Source organism: Pezoporus flaviventris, unplaced genomic scaffold (assembly GCF_033815535.1).
Source record: "Pezoporus flaviventris isolate CSIRO_AGI_PZ_B2104156 unplaced genomic scaffold, CSIRO_AGI_Pfla_v1 ptg000066l, whole genome shotgun sequence".
Classification (NCBI taxonomy): Eukaryota; Metazoa; Chordata; class Aves; order Psittaciformes; family Psittacidae; genus Pezoporus; species Pezoporus flaviventris.
Genome location: NW_026892614.1, coordinates 17,777,223 through 17,793,003, shown reverse-complemented (window position 1 = coordinate 17,793,003; position 15,781 = coordinate 17,777,223). Strand labels below are relative to the sequence as shown.

Here is a 15,781-nt window from a genome sequence, read left to right as displayed (position 1 = left end):
TGTGAATAGACGAGATAAGCAAAAATATAAGAAATCCTGTTTAGCAAAGGAAGACTGCAATGCAGCTGACACTGAAGCTGCTCTTTTCCATCTGACTGAGAATTTCAGCAGTGGCATTCAATATAAAAAGCAAGCTAGTAACTTAACATTAGATGCTGACCATCTCTCTTGGGTTTCTTGTATCATGATCATGTTTTCTGCTTCATAGGATACAGACTAAACAAAGGATAGTATTTCTGGAAAGGCAGATCAGAAAATGCCTGGTCTTGAAAGTAAAATTGTACTAATCAGAAATAATTTTTGCTTAGTAACTGAAAAAGTTAGCTTTTTTTTACTATATAGCAATGGAGTAGGTAACTCCAGGGAAGTAATGTGTATTGATGACAAACCACGAATAACGTATGCTGTGCAAATAGTAATTATATCCTAACAAGAATACATCTACATGTTCCATAATTATGATTTCTGCCTTAGAGCAGTTGTTGATGTTCTGTTTGGAAAGCTACTCAAAGTTTGTTATTTTAAGTAGTTGGTATCAACTAGAGTGGAGCAAGTTACAGTAAACTGAAGTTGCTTAAAATTCATGGTGTCTATTCTCCCTCCAGCCCAATAACATAAGTTTTTAAAAGATCCCTTCAGGAGTACATAAAAAACAATTAGTAAAGCTTGAGAAAAAAATTTGGAACCTTGAGAAACAATTTCCATCAAGCACAGCTTACAGTTAACTCTGTTTTTATAATTTATGGTGTGAGCCTTTTTCAAGACTTTTAAGGTATTTATCAACACCACTTAATGATAGACAACAGGCAATTTTCACTTAATTTTAAGGAAAAACTGACAAAGCTTACCAGGTTTGTGTCTAACGATAAGCAGGTAATTTGCTTGGTTAAAACTTGAAGGCATTTTATTTTAGGTCTCTCAGATCTTGTGCACTAGTAAATTAATAAGCCTGACTTTCTTCCTGTCTCTTCACATGCAGGCAGAAGGAGAAGACAGCCTTAAAAAGATGCAGCTGATGGAGCTTGCAATTCTGAATGGCACCTACAGAGATGCCAACATCAAATCACGTAAGCATGTCATAAACTTCAAGGGTCAATGCCATAGTAATATTTGATTTGGTTTTGATTCCTAAAGCTACTTTTTGGCAAATGTGCAGTAGCAGCTGTGTTTGAGAGTAGAAAGCAGTGAAAACCCAACAAAACAGTAGGCAGCTGTTGCAAAAGATCTTCTGGAGATAAGTTCTATTAGTTTGGGGGGGTTTGTTTAGTCCATCATCTCCCCTTTCTTTTAACAGTATGTCTCGGTTGAAATATTTACAAATATATAGATAAAAAAAATTCAACCCTTAAGACAGATTTTTCTATTTTACAATATTTTTTTTTCTTAAATGCATATAAAGGACAATAGACTCCTTTTCAATTTTATCTTTAGAGATGTAATTTGAAAATGTTACAGATGTCCAGGATACTGTGGATACATTTTTCTGTATTACATTCCTTCCTTTCATCTTGCTTGCATGTGTCCCCCCAACGTTACGTTTTTCCAGCAATTCATCAACTGATTTCACAGCTGAGTTCACAGGGATCAGTGATGTAATGAGCCATTTTTACAGTTTCTTCCATTACATTTGTGTGAAAATGCTTTTGCAAATGCATGTATGCACAGGTTTACACTTGAAAATTAATTAAATACACCTACTAATGAGAGTGTATACCTATTATGTGTGATACAAACTATTTTCTCTAGTGGAAAATCTAATTTCTCCTCCTGAAAATGTAGCTGCTGATACTGTTCCAAAGTAAATTTTGCTGTAGCTGCGATACAGATGTCAAATATAAGCACAGTTAAATCAGTCTTTTCACTAAGGGCCTACTGATATTTGCAAGTTTGTTTCTCCACACAGTCGCCATTTCAATGTTGAATATGTTTAAGGGTTGGAATGCAGTTAGGTCAATTTGAGACTGCTTACACCAGTGTAATTATTCAGATTTGAAAAGAGACATAAGCAAGGGCTTTTACCACTACAATGGTAATGGTAAATCTTTCAACCCTAGTGAATACTGCAATGTTTAAAGATAGATGAGTTTTAACTGTATTTTAGTCTCTAAATTATTGCAAATTTATGAGTAAAACGGTTTTGGATTAGTTGAAATTGATGCAAACTATTGCATAGAAACCTTTGTATTAATTGGAACAATTTCTTTTATGTATTCCCACTGGTCTATTTTTATCAGTGTAAGTGGGAAGATTGAGATATATTTAATTTTTTTTTTAACTAGAAATTTCCACACTCATACTCACTTTTTCTGATAATAGTTTCACTGTTTGTGTTTTGATCTTACTGAAAACTTGAGGGTCTAGAAGCAGTAATGGTTTATTTCCATTTAAGAAAGAAAGTGAAAAAGTTGGAGGGTGTGTTTGTTTTGTTTAATTATGAATTCGGTCTGAGCACTTGTGATTTTTTAAATATTTTAATTTTTTAAACAAAACAGTCTCAAATCTGAAAAACTACCACCACATTTCTCTTTTCAGACCACCTATAAGTTAATGGAATCAGTGTAGATTGTCAGCAGTGCACAGAAATCTATAAATTATAACCCTTTAAGATTGGCTGTTAGCAGCTGATGTGTTAGTGTTTAAGAAGTTTATCTTGTGTACCAGCAGGCTTCAAATAACATGCAGTGAAATGTGCTAGCACAGTTTAAAAAACAAAACCAAAACCAAAGAACCCAATGCCTGTTTTCTTCTAATACAAAGCAGGTATTTTATTTTGGGGAATTTGATAAGGAAATCAACCATTTCTGAGTTTGTTTTTTCATGCTAGAGTAGGAGAGGGGGATGCATTTTGTTTCTAGATCATCTTTAACTTCACTGATCCTGGAAACTGGAACTGTGTATATGTTTAAATACACTTTTAAGACATGTAAGAACTGTAGATTCGTAGGGCAGCTCTGCATAACTGAGTATCTGTGGACTCTATAGTGGCACTAAATTTTGTACTCTGATTATGACAGTATTTCCCTCGTATCTCCTGCATGCATCTCAGTCTCATGCAGTCTTGATAGCATAAATGAAGAAATATGGTCAAAATGGAGCTTTTGTGCTGTGTAACCTGTTTGAGAAATCTACCTCACTGTTTTATAATGGCTTTTTTATTTTGCATGTTCATACTTAATCACACTGGAAAATGGAAAGCTGTTTGCATTTGAATGGTGTGCTTTGGCACTGTGTGATCAGCGCATGTACTAATGATTTCCTTTTATTTTTCTTCTTTCCTACTTTTCCCCTTTTTTCCCATTCTTTCCACGTTTTGTACTGCTATCTCCATACTTTCCTCTGAATTTCTTTGCTTACTGTAGCAGCCCTTGCCTTTTCTCTTGCAGCAACAGCCCAGGCTCCAAGGATTATTACTGGGCCTGCGCCTGTTCTCCCACCAGCTGCCCTGCGTACTCCTACGCCAGCTGGCCCTACCATAATGCCTTTGATCAGACAAATACAAACCGCTGTCATGCCAAACGGAACTCCTCATCCCACCGCTGCAATAGTTCCACCCGGACCCGAAGCTGGTTTAATTTACACACCATATGAATACCCCTACACGCTGGCACCAGCTACATCAATCCTTGAGTATCCTATTGAACCTAGTGGTGTATTAGGTAAGACCTTTGTATGCAGATGACTGGAGAATAAATTGCTTATGCTTTTATGATATTTGCAAGGTAGAGGTTATGGGGCTCAAAAAAAAAAAAAATTGAAGCAACAGTCTTATCCCAGGTATATCAAAACTACATAGGAAAACTGTTCACATGGTGCAACTGTTAATGCAAAACATATTTAAAATGTTTGTTTAGTATGTTAATAAGACTACTGAAAAAGAAACGTTTGCATGATGCTGGATGGTAGATAGACAAGGAGAAAAACCCAAACCTAAGGAGTTGATATCTGTTATATGTCATTTGGCTCTTGTGAATAGCCAGATTTGTTTGTGCTCTCTTTAACATAAATTTTAATGTCCAGTAACCTTTGGATGAGAAAATTCCTATTTTGCTATTCCTTTTCAGCAGTAAAGCTGGAGGGGTCTTTTTTCAGTTTGTAACCAGAAAATAATTTCAGTGAATTAATATAAAGGATGACACAATTAGCAATTTTATTGATGGCTTTTTTTACATACATTGGGTTGAAATGTCCATCATTCCTAATATTTCAGGTGATTCACTTGCTGTGTGAAGGCAAGAATGATAAAGCAGCCATCGCAGTGCAGTTAACTGGTCAATATGAAACAAGGAGTTCAAGAGTTTCTTTCTTCTCTACCCTCTACACAATCTAAATAATCTTTCTCTTCCATTTGTTCTGAATTGTGTATGACCTTGGTGCTGCATAATGTTGATTTTATAGGACTTTGATCTTAGTTTGTTCAGTGGCAGTTATTGACTTAAACAAATTCTAAACATCTCTAATGAACACTAGACAGTAATGTTCAAAGTCAGTATTTTGTTGAAAGTATTGAAAAAGTAATTGTTCACTTACGTGGCAACTTGTTGAGTTACCTGTATATGTGCATGCTCCCATGCTACATTTTTTACAGTAAAAAAGAAAGAGTATTTCAGACTTCTGCCTTTCAGGATTAGTGACTCAATAATAAAAATTATAATATTTTAAAATATTAATAGGACAAAATATAAATATAGTAGGACAAGTGTATGCAGAAGGTCTGTCTTTAATCCGCTTATAGTTGTCAGCTACCCCATAGCCAAAATTCGGTGAGCATATGATGATGTCATCATTTATTTACTTTTTACAAACATGTAAATATTCTCCTGAGCTCCTCTACACCCAGTCCGCAGGTCCACTTGGAATATGTCGTGGGATCAGGTCACAGTAACAGGGATCATAGCAGTAGCTGTCAGTTGCTGGTTAGTGGCAAAGTCCTCTCCTGGATTAGGTTAATAGCGAGTAAAGAAATACATTATTCCATAATAATAATTGAATATGATGCAGGGAAATTTTTTATTTCTCTCAAAATTTTTTATCAAGAGTGGGGAAGATTACTCTGAAAATGGTGTCTGAAACCATTGCATTCTTTTTGGGCTTAGCTGTGAGAACACAGGTGTATTGACCAAAACAGATCTCACCAAATAATTGTATTTAAAATAGGAAAAGGCAGGGAGAGAGTGGGGGAAGACCACACTTTTGCTTAAGTAGCACTAAATCGGTAGCTCTTCATACATCTGCTCTATTATCTGAGCAATTGTATAGAGTTAACTGAATTAAATTAATTTTTACTGAGTTTTATTTTATAATATGCTCATTCTCATTACTAGTATATTATATTTTGTCCATTTTTTGTGGTGGACCTTTAAGATGTCTTATCAAAATTATTTCTAAAATGGCAGAGAAATGCATCCCTATTAGTATTCTGGGGATATTGGTGTTGGGATCAAATTTTAGTTGGTGACTAACTTTCAATTCCCTTCCTTTTATCTTCAGGTATGGCTTTCCCAACGAAAGGCTAAGAATTCAAGAACGGTCTTAACTGATCCTTCATCAGATCTGAATTTTAACAAATGCTTAGTTTTCAGCAGCCTTGAAAAAAGCTTGGCCTAGCAGTCAGTGACTTACTTGCACTTTTTTGCACATAGATTTAAAATAAAATAGTGCTATTAATTTGGATTAGCTCCTATTATTACAGAGTAGCTGTAATTTATGAGTGTATAGTAGTATACTGACTGCTAAGTGTTCTATATAGTGTTTGCTTTACTAATCACCTAATTCATTGCAGTTCATACTTATTGACTTAAAGTTTAAAATCACAATCTGTAGGCTTGAAGAATTGCTTTAAAACTTTTTTGTGGTAGAACTGGAAGTGATCTTAAGGTTAGCAAGTAATTGTCAGTATTAAAAGATGGCATTATTTAAAATAGTCCTGCTGCAAGAAAGGCACTTCAGTGAATATGTGACTAGTAAAGCTTAAATGTGCTTGGGTCTAATAGATTTCATGAAATACTGTAATTTTGGGATTGTAAATGAATGGATTAAACAGGTTAAGGCCAGGATGTTTAAAATAAATGCAATATTAATCTGCACAGATAAACTTCTTTTTAAGATTAAGATTTGAAACTACTGTGCCTTAACTTGTTGCTTTTCTTAAAATGAACTTTTGTAGTTAATGATCATTTAAATCCATTTTGATAAACCTGCTGTTAATGTTTTCTTTGAATGTTTTCTAACTTTGTCTTGGTAATTGCAATTTAACTAGGTGCGGTGGCTACTAAAGTTCGAAGGCACGATATGCGTGTCCATCCTTACCAAAGGATTGTGACCGCAGACCGAGGTTAGTTTAGTTCTGCAGTTCTTGTTTGTAAGAAGTGCTTTGAGTGTACATGAGATTTGCAACACCACAGCTGGTTAACCAAATATCTGGTTTTCACCCATTCATTATTTTTCCCCAAAACATGAACAGTTCATAATTTAAAGCTTTGGGAATGCTTGTGGTTTTAAAAACATTTTGTAAACTTGGCTTTCCCAGCTCAATTAAGTAGATAAGCTTTGTGATACATTTAATATAAATTATATAACTGATTCCCTTTTAAAAACTATTTAAGATCCATCTGTATCAGAAAATGCTATGAATTCAGTACTACAGTAATTAATTTGGCCGTGTTTCCCCTTTCTTCCCCCAATTTGCTCTTTTAATTGGTGTGGAAATATCAGATTGGTGTTGCAAAATAAAATGAATGGATGGTTGCTTAATGAGAAAGAAGTAAAGGAATAAATGCCTCCTGTCTGTGTCTGGAGAAATTTGAAGATTTAGATTCCTTTTTTTCCAATAAACTTTTGAGCCACTGTACTGTATATTATGAGGAGGATGCATGTTCTCAGATACCTGACTGAATTCAGAAAGGTAAGGGCTGTGAAGATAATACTTCAAAAGTTGTTTGAGTTTGAATTACTAAGGGTGGAGGAAGGGAGTGTGTTTTGTTTTTTTTGCCAAAATCTATTTCTTGGTATTTGCCTTTTGCTGCTAAAATGTGTAACCTGAAGGAGAAGCAACTTTTGAAGTCCTGTCGGTGAGATGACATCCAATATTTGGGCATCTCTCTTTAACCCTTGAATGGAAAGTAAATCTTCATTTTTCTCCTGTTCCTCAAGTGTAATGCCTTTGGACCCCTGAATGAAGTATTTAAGCTTATTGAGAAAAGTGATATTTTCGGTTTATTGACATTGCTTAGGAAGCAGTGTGTGGGATGAATTCTCATCTCATCCCTGCTGCTGACTCACTGTGGGTTTCAGCAAGTCATTTAATCTCTCTGTGTATGTTTTCCCATCTGTGAAACAAGGATAATAATACTTCCCTACCTCACAGGGGTGTTGTGGGGGTTCTTGTTTTTTTTGTACAGGGCTTTGAGGATGCAAAGCGTTACATGCCAAGTATTATTATTCTGCTCTCATCAAAATCAGTCTTGTGCAGGCTTCCATGATACTGTAATATGCAAAAGCCAAATCCTGGTGACAGGTCTGACATCTCCTAACATTGACTACTCTTCTCACAACCTTCCATAAATTAACTACAGAAACAATACAGACTTCAGGCAATACAGTAAGAAGGGCCCTAATGGATAGTTGCTATATTTGTGCATATGATCTTAGGCTTTACAGAAAGTGTAAAGCTGAGAACAATACACTACTTAAGTTTTCTGGAAAACTGCTTCTTCTTTTATATCACTGCACACTATTTACAGCCCATTGGCTTTTTCTCATTTCTTGAGAACTTTTCAGTGGGCAACAGGGTATAATCATGGCCCATGTTTACCAAAAGAAAAAAGAGGGACGGGGAATTAAATAGAAAAAAAGGTTAAAACCTATCTCTGTCAAGAGTAATGGATAGTAGGGATTTGGTTGTCTTTGATTTTAAATATTTTGCGAAGAGCCTAGATGTTTCATCTAAATCACTAACAAGTAATTGACAACAGTTATTGTTATCACTTCACCTTTTAAAATACAGCCAATTTCTGATGATAGTGTTCATCTCTCAATATTGCAAGCTCACTGTCTTAGGTAGATAAATACACATGGCTTATCTCCTGTTGAGTAAGTCATGCATACCTCTCCTTTAGCATGAAAACCATGCTGATATTTCAGGAGAATGTTATTTTGAAGTCTTGTCTAAATAATCCCAGTGTGTATTAAGAAATTTACACAAAATTAATTTTGCAACTGTACTTCATTGTATTTTGAATTTGACATCATAGATTTCAGTGCACAGATTTAAATTTCATGATGGTTTTGAAGAGAACTTCAGCAATGAAACAGTTTCTTTTAATGTGCTAAAATTATGTTGTAGAATTAAAATACTATCAGTATTTACAATATCCACCTATTTGGTAGTACTGTCACCAATATACTTCTATAGCTGTAGCCATGAAAAACAATGTCAGCAAACCGAAATACTTTTTTTTTTCTTTCTTTCTTCAATACAGAAGTTGTTTTTTTTTAATATAGTTAAATATCACTAAATCTATATTCACATTCATTGGGTCTAAAGTTGTTTTCATTTTTGGGTTTTTAAATTCTAAGTCCACTTTCAGATGACTTTGTAGTACTACTGCATTCACTTTTTAAGTAGGTTTTATTGTTTGCATAGGGTTTGGTTTTTTTTTTAATAGATAAGCACTGCATTTAAAGCAAGAATCCCCAAATGTGTAAATGTTTTACTCTTACAACTAAGCATTTAGAATTGGTGAAGGGTTAAAAAAAATAGCTCATTTTAACTCCCCAGTTTATAAATAATACAAAGTTGAATTTGATGCATGTAACAGAGAGACTGACTGATTTAATTGTAATAAACTGTAAATGGTGTTGCACAGTTGAGAAACCTGTGTGTACTGTAGAAGGCCAGAGACTTGGCAGAGGATGTATCACAGGTGTACTGGTATTTTTAAAAGGTAGCTTGCTTTGATTATAAACTCCACAAGAAATATTAATGCTAAGAGTTTTCTTGAATGTTTTATCCAAACCAACTTTCACATAATTTATATATAAATCTTAATACCATTTAATCAAAATTGTAATCAGTATCAAAATGCTTTAAGAGTCTGTTTCTAGTATACCTGTAAAGTGGTGAGATTGTGCCACATAAGATATTTATTTTTATTTTTGCTTATTTTTGAAAGAGCCGTTTTAATTTAAAGGAATCCCACTTAGCATGATTCTGAAAAAAATCAGGGAGCATATGGTCTCATTTATGTTACAGTAGTAATTTTTTTGTAGCGTTATGAACTGTATCTTAAATGATAGGCCATTTTTATCATGTGAAAGTAAATTAGCCCACAAGAAGGATCGCTAAATCAATGCTATCTGTGAATATTACACCTACTGGACTTCATTTTATGTAATGGCACAAATCTGACTTTGCACTGAATACCTTTCTCACTTTCATCTCCTCTGCCTTAGTCAAAATGGCAACAGTACAAAAACTTATATCAACCTCAGAATTTATTTTAGCTATAATTAAGCTGTTGAATGAGTCTTAAAAAAAAATAAAAAAAAAAATCATACTACTGTTAAGTGGACCAAGTTTGGTGAAGGGGAATGTGAGAGAATGATTAAAGAAGGAACAGCTCCAGAACATTTGGAATGATAACTTTCCACTTGAGAACTTTTTTATGTTTTACTGTAATGTGTTTGTGGTTTTGGGTTTTTTTGTTTTGTTTTTTTTTTGTTTTGTTTTGGTTTTTGTTTTTAAGAGAAAATAGTATTTACAGGTGGCTTCTTTTAAAATATAAAAATATAAAGCAGGAATGTATATGAAATGTCAGATTCTATTGTATTTGCAGAGTATTAGCTTTGAAAATGAATAAAGAGAGCTGTTTGTAGTTTTAAAATGCCTTATTAGTACCAGTTAGATATTTTCTCTATTTTTTGATGTACTTAGAGCTTTTAAGTATAGACTTTAAAATGGCAGGACTTTTACAGTGTTTACATGCAAGTGCATTTTATAAGTGTCCTATATGTGTAAAATAGTATTTTGAACGGGAAAATGCTGGCTAAAGTAGAAGGCTGAGCGTTTTCCTGGTTCCCACGATGATGCCTACGTTGCTAGACTACAGTTTAGTATTGCTTTGTATCATGAGGCCAAGAAATTCCATGTTGTTTGTAAATAGAATAAATGAAAGGCAATAAAAAATTTATTGAACAAAAACCCTTTGTTTGGCCCATAGTTTGTTGATCCAAATTGTTTCTCTAAGTCCAGAATTCCTTAGATGACTCCATTCTTTTAACAACCAGTTATTAATAATCACATCCATCATTAATAGTTGCTTTAATGCTTGCACCTGGGGAGATACTAATGCTTAATAGCAGTCAGATACTGATGCTGTGCACTGACTGTTGTTCCAGAAATCTTCTACCCAGTTCCAAAACTGTTCATTGTTTTTTGTTTTCCAATTTCCTTCATCGACTGCTACTAACCATTAGTCGATAGTTGTATTTTATCTCTATTTCTCCTGTTAACCGGTTTTGTGGGAGCGGGCTTCTCCTTCACGTGTCCAAATCATGATGGAGGGCTGTCATGATTTTATTGCATTCTGTAGATGGTGTCAATCAGTATGTCAGAATTAAACATGCTTGGTTTTTATTAGTTGTGATTAGTTTTCATGTTGTCATTAAGCCGTCACTAGCTGGAACTAATCTCTTCTCTATCTTTTCTTTCTTTTTTGTTTTGTTTTTTTTTTGTTTCTAACCACCCAGCCGCCACCGGCAACTAACCTATGACCTTCTGACCTCTGAACTCTTCACCCAATGATGACCTGACCATGCCTGCCTGCTGATCAGTTAACTGGTAAACGCCTTTGCTTGCCTGTCTTCAGTGCAGCGAGCTGGGGCACTTGTCCGTTCGTCTTACCATCTAACAAAGCAGACAAAGAAATTGTTGTCCTCCAACTCCGCTTTTTGTTGTTCTCCTGTTTGGGTGAAAGTGGTTCTAGAACCTGCACTGAATAGTAGTAAAGCAATAAGGTCCAACTCATCCCTCCGCACTGATCATCCTCTAGTGTCCTGCCCCAGGCGAACGGTAAGGAGGCCTCGCACGAGATGGAGACAGATGTCCCTTAACTACCCGATGACAGAGGCAGTTACTGTGAGAGACTTCTAGGAATATTTTTCTTCTCAGAAAAAAAAATAATAAAAAAAAAAGAAAAACTAAAATAAGGAAGTCAAAGCTCTCTCTGAATGTACTGTGTGATGATGCATCATGCATGAACCTTTGGTCAGGGATGTCATTGGGGAAGGGATTCCAAAAAGTATTCAAAATTTGATACGCTGTTTAGTCACTACCGGTGCCCTCAGAGGGCAGATGTTGCAGCCTTTTTTTCTATTGCCTGCCAAATTGGACATTTTAAAGGAAAGTGTGCCATGAAATGCAGATGACGATGATTTTTTAGAGCTACGTTAATGCAGAGAACAAAACAGCAACACTATTAAAACAAAATCTGCGTTAAATTACTTTAACCATATTTTAATCTCCTCGGAAGATTACATGAGAACAAGGTACATGCATTATGTGTCACATTACTGGGCAAACTGTTCAAATATTTTTTTTAAAACCTCCCTGTATAGAAAAAATTTCATTAAGGATGTAAAAGCCATGCTTGCCTATTTGCTGTATACATGTAATGAAATTGTAGATAAAGTGTAGTGCATTGAAACAAAATGAACAAAAAAGTAGATACTTTTACTATACAAGGGTGCTGGTGCAGAAAAAAAAAGATATATTTTTTGAAATGTAGCATTTTATACTTTCAAGTGTTATAAAAAAAAGAAAAAAAGAACAAAGAAACCCTTTATTTCATTAAATGATTTTTTCTGGTGGTTGTCAAGAAACAAAAGACCAAAAGAGCCTTTTAGTCTTTCTTTTTTATTTTTTAAGTATTGGAATAAGTCTAAAGAAAAGGAAGTGCCTTATTTTCTTCATGGTCATTTAGTCAAATGTCTTGTATAATCAGCTTCTCCCTCAGACAAGTTACTGCATGCCACTCAGTCGCCCAGTATGTGAAAGAAGCTGTGAGGGAAGACAAATGATGAGTTGACCATATTAATTACCTGATTTTTGCCATAACTAGTGTGACGTGACTTTGCCAAAATCTCATTTCATAAAATATTTGTTAAAGGTTTTACCAAACCAGCCCATTGGTATTTCAACCACTCTGCTTTTTAAATCATAGTAAATGCCATACTTGTGCAATGTAAACCAAAGGGTTCTGTGATACACTGTCTCATGCTAAATGAGGCTATTAGCTGACAAAAGTTTTTAGAGCTGGAAGTATGTCGTTTTTGTTCAAGGATGGAGATGAGTATTTTTGCTTTCAGTTGGAATAAATACACATCAAATATAGTAGGCTGTGGCATCACCCAGAAAACTGATGTTCTGTGGGTAATGAAATCGAAAGTGCTTAGCTGGTTTTCAGTGATAGTCTGAGTATGTCCCTGGTTTTCACAAGCAGCTCCTGCAGTGACAAACAGCATGCAAGTTAGTTATTTCAGTTCTTCCGTAATTATTGTTAGATTTGCCCACTGGCTTTTCCTCATAAGATAAGCAGGAGAAAGACATCAGTTAGTTGTTTGAAGTCCAGCTGTACTTTATTTTTAACCCTTATTTCCACAAGATTCATACAGCTGAGCAATTGCAAGAGCTGAAGCTGTTGAACTCACAGTATTTAATTCTGACAACATTAAGTATTACTTTGTGTGGGGCTCAGTACTAAGCTTGGCAAATATCAGGTGATAACTTTATTCCCCTCTTGTCAACTTATTCTCCTCCTGCAGATCTTCACAGCTTCCAAATGAAAGGTCAATAGTAAGCTAAGAGGGCTTACATTTTTAAGCACCTGCATGGTGACCTCATCTTACATCTTGTCTCACCTGGAAATAATTATCAGTTTATTTACTATGCAATAGACATTCATCCTTGGTATTCAGCTAGCTTTTTGTTTATTGTGCCACTGGCTTTGTCTTCCTGTTACACATACAGTTGTGTTGATCTTATTTACAGTATATGCTGTGCCATTTTGATTTTATTTTGGTTGGTTGGTTGAATAAACTTGCGACACTCAAACATTTGAAGAGAGATTTGCTAAAACAATACCAGTATTTGATCCAGTTTCATCTCAGCTATGATAAAACCTGGACATTTTAGATGTTTATCAAAGGTCTTTTACTGGGGCAGAGGGGAAGTGTATGAAATAGATGTGTGACATGTGAAAGTAATGTTTGCTCTGAACAAACTTCTGAAAATTTAGTTGACAAAATTTTGGATGAACTTAAAAAAAGCATGACTTTGAAATCTCTGAATGCCTTGGTTCTCAGTATTATCATTCTTTAATTACTTTTTCTTTATTAAAATAAGTAGTTTTAAGACTTCTTTCTGACAGTATTATGTAATTTTTTTAGAGTGGGTAGATGGGAGTGTCGCTTGTATGTAACCGTACAGATGACATGTATTTGTCTATTCTTTATTATCTTAGTAGTTTCATGCAATGTATGTACCATAACCAACCTATTGCCTATGAGAAACATGTAAGATAATGTATTTACAGCCATTGTTACAAGTTTATAATGTATTTTTCTATCTTGTTTTATATGTATGTTATATAACATTCAAAAGAATTTTTTTCCTGATTGAGAAAAAAGGATACAAAATGCAAAACCCACAATTTTGATAACTGAAAAATTGCCAATTGTTTTGCAGTACTTTATTATATTGGGAGTGTTGTCTTTCTTGGGCTTTTAGTTAGCTACTGGATGAATACATTAGACATATTTGGGTTTTAGTTGGGTTTTTACATAGCTTGCATTTAAATTCTTTGGTTCTTTGCTGTTTCTATTAACCCATAGCATTATTTTAATAAATGTTATAATACCAACCTACTAACTCTGGACTATGTCTGTTTATTAACCATTACATGTTTAATTAAAGTAAACAAATAAAGACGGAAGAATGTAAAGTCTTGAGTTACTGGACTAACCCTGAAGAACGTGACCACAGATAACACAACGTGACTTGTTTTTATGTTGTTTGTCGGCTTGACATTCTGCACACTACTATTAAGTTGGCTTTGGTCATTCTGGCCTTTTACCTTGGGGAATAGGTGCCAGTAGAAAAGGGAACAAAGTAGCATTTTTGAGGCATTCTTCTTGTAGAGTCTTGCCACTTGCCTTTCAGCATCTGCATTACTAATTCCACACTTTCTTTTTCTCTCTCTAAAATAATTACTGTCGGCTCACAGCAAAAGAGCAAAGATGCCTGTATATTGGTAAATTGTGATGGTGTACAGAAACCAGTTTGATTCTTTGTTGAACCATTCAGAGGTTGCAGTTACTCTCGTAGTAATTTGTGATTTGTTGGGTTTGGCACCTGGTTCACTGTTGCATCATGCGACGTTTCTAAGCACAAAATACTTCTAGATAGAATTACTCTACATTGAAATCTGGAGGTTTTCCTTGCCACAGGTGCCTTATTTTCTTCCTGCCACACGGTTTTGAACTTTTGTTTGTACTTCTGCTATAGTCTGTCAGTATTGCGTAGCTCAGGGGAGTACAATTTCTGTAAGCCAAAGGTCAAACCAGATCATTTCCTAATGACTGCAGAAAGTACAAAAATACACCTTTCACTATATTACCAAGCAACAGCCATTTCAGATTCTAGGGCTGTCTATGTCATCTTTATCCCTGTGGATGACTGTAGCAACATGAATGCAGGGAATTGAAATGGAGAAAATGCTGTTTTGAATGTACATCTATGCAAATATTTTTACAGAAACATTTCTCTCTGAAAGCTTCTGCTGCCTGAGGCTCCTTTACATATCCCCAGGTTTTTCTCCCAGATTTGTAATCTTAACTGGACAGTGATTGCAGCTAATGTCAAGGGAGATCCTCAGTGTAGGTAACTCTTCAAATATCAACAGTTTTTGTGAAAGCTTAAGTCTCTTGTTGATCGTAAAAAATCAGATGAGTCTTTTCATCTGTTCAAATATCTTCTTTAATTTATGTTTGAAATTACATATCTTCAAATCCATGTGATATAAAACTTTTATTTTAAAAAGTTCTCATGGTAGGAATTCAAATAGAATGCATGTTTATAGAGAAGAACAGTCTAGCTTTGATGAAGGTGTTAGTTTTCTAATGGCATGTAGTTTTACTTGTACAGTAATCTTTCTTAATTTAACAGATCATGAATACCTTGCTATCCTAAAAGTCAGCCACAGGGAGAGGATAAATTTAGACATTTAGTACAGATAACATCAGGACCTTTTGGTTGTATAATGGCACAAGTGTCCTTTCAGAGTCAAAAATATATGTTCCTTAAGAATTTTGTCAGAGGCACACATCTAAACTTGGTAAAGTGCTCTCCTCGAGTTCAGGTGAAAATATTCAGATGGGACAAAAGATTAGTATTTTATGTTGAAGAATACTTCTGTTCCCAAAACTACTGCGTTTCTGTAATATTTTTATTGTTTTGTATTTTTATTAGATATGAAATACTGTCATACTTTGTCCACAGTGCATTTTCATCTCATTCTTCATTATATGCAGTAGTGAAGGTTGCTGTAAGTTTTGAAGTACTGATAAGCTGAATGACAGCAAAAAAGGAAAACTCTAAAGTCAAAATTTTATATTAGCTATTGTTGTCCGCCAGATGTATTTCTCAGTTTACGTGACTGTCTGAAAATTTAACTGTTTTATACTTTGTCTGCTTATAGTAAAGAAATGAGTTATTTTTAGAGCTGAA

The 15,781-nt window shown here is 34.7% G+C and overlaps 1 protein-coding gene across 11 annotated transcripts in view; it reads left to right on the top strand.

The window, feature by feature from the left end:
* Positions 1-13,920, top strand: part of QKI (QKI, KH domain containing RNA binding) — a 157,000-nt gene extending 143,080 nt beyond the window's left edge. For 3 of the 11 annotated variants that reach the window (XM_061471410.1, XM_061471404.1, XM_061471401.1), the window contains 4 exons: positions 980-1,067; positions 3,360-3,656; positions 6,257-6,331; positions 10,747-13,920. In XM_061471410.1, coding sequence (XP_061327394.1) covers positions 980-1,067; positions 3,360-3,656; positions 6,257-6,331; positions 10,747-10,763 — 477 coding nt within the window. In that variant the 3' untranslated portion in view covers positions 10,764-13,920. Of the gene's footprint in view, positions 1-979; positions 1,068-3,359; positions 3,668-5,487; positions 7,190-10,746 lie in introns of those variants that run through there. The other 8 variants (XM_061471406.1, XM_061471403.1, XM_061471407.1 and 5 more) reach the window with 6 other exon arrangements.
* The last annotated feature ends 1,861 nt before the right edge of the window (positions 13,921-15,781 follow it).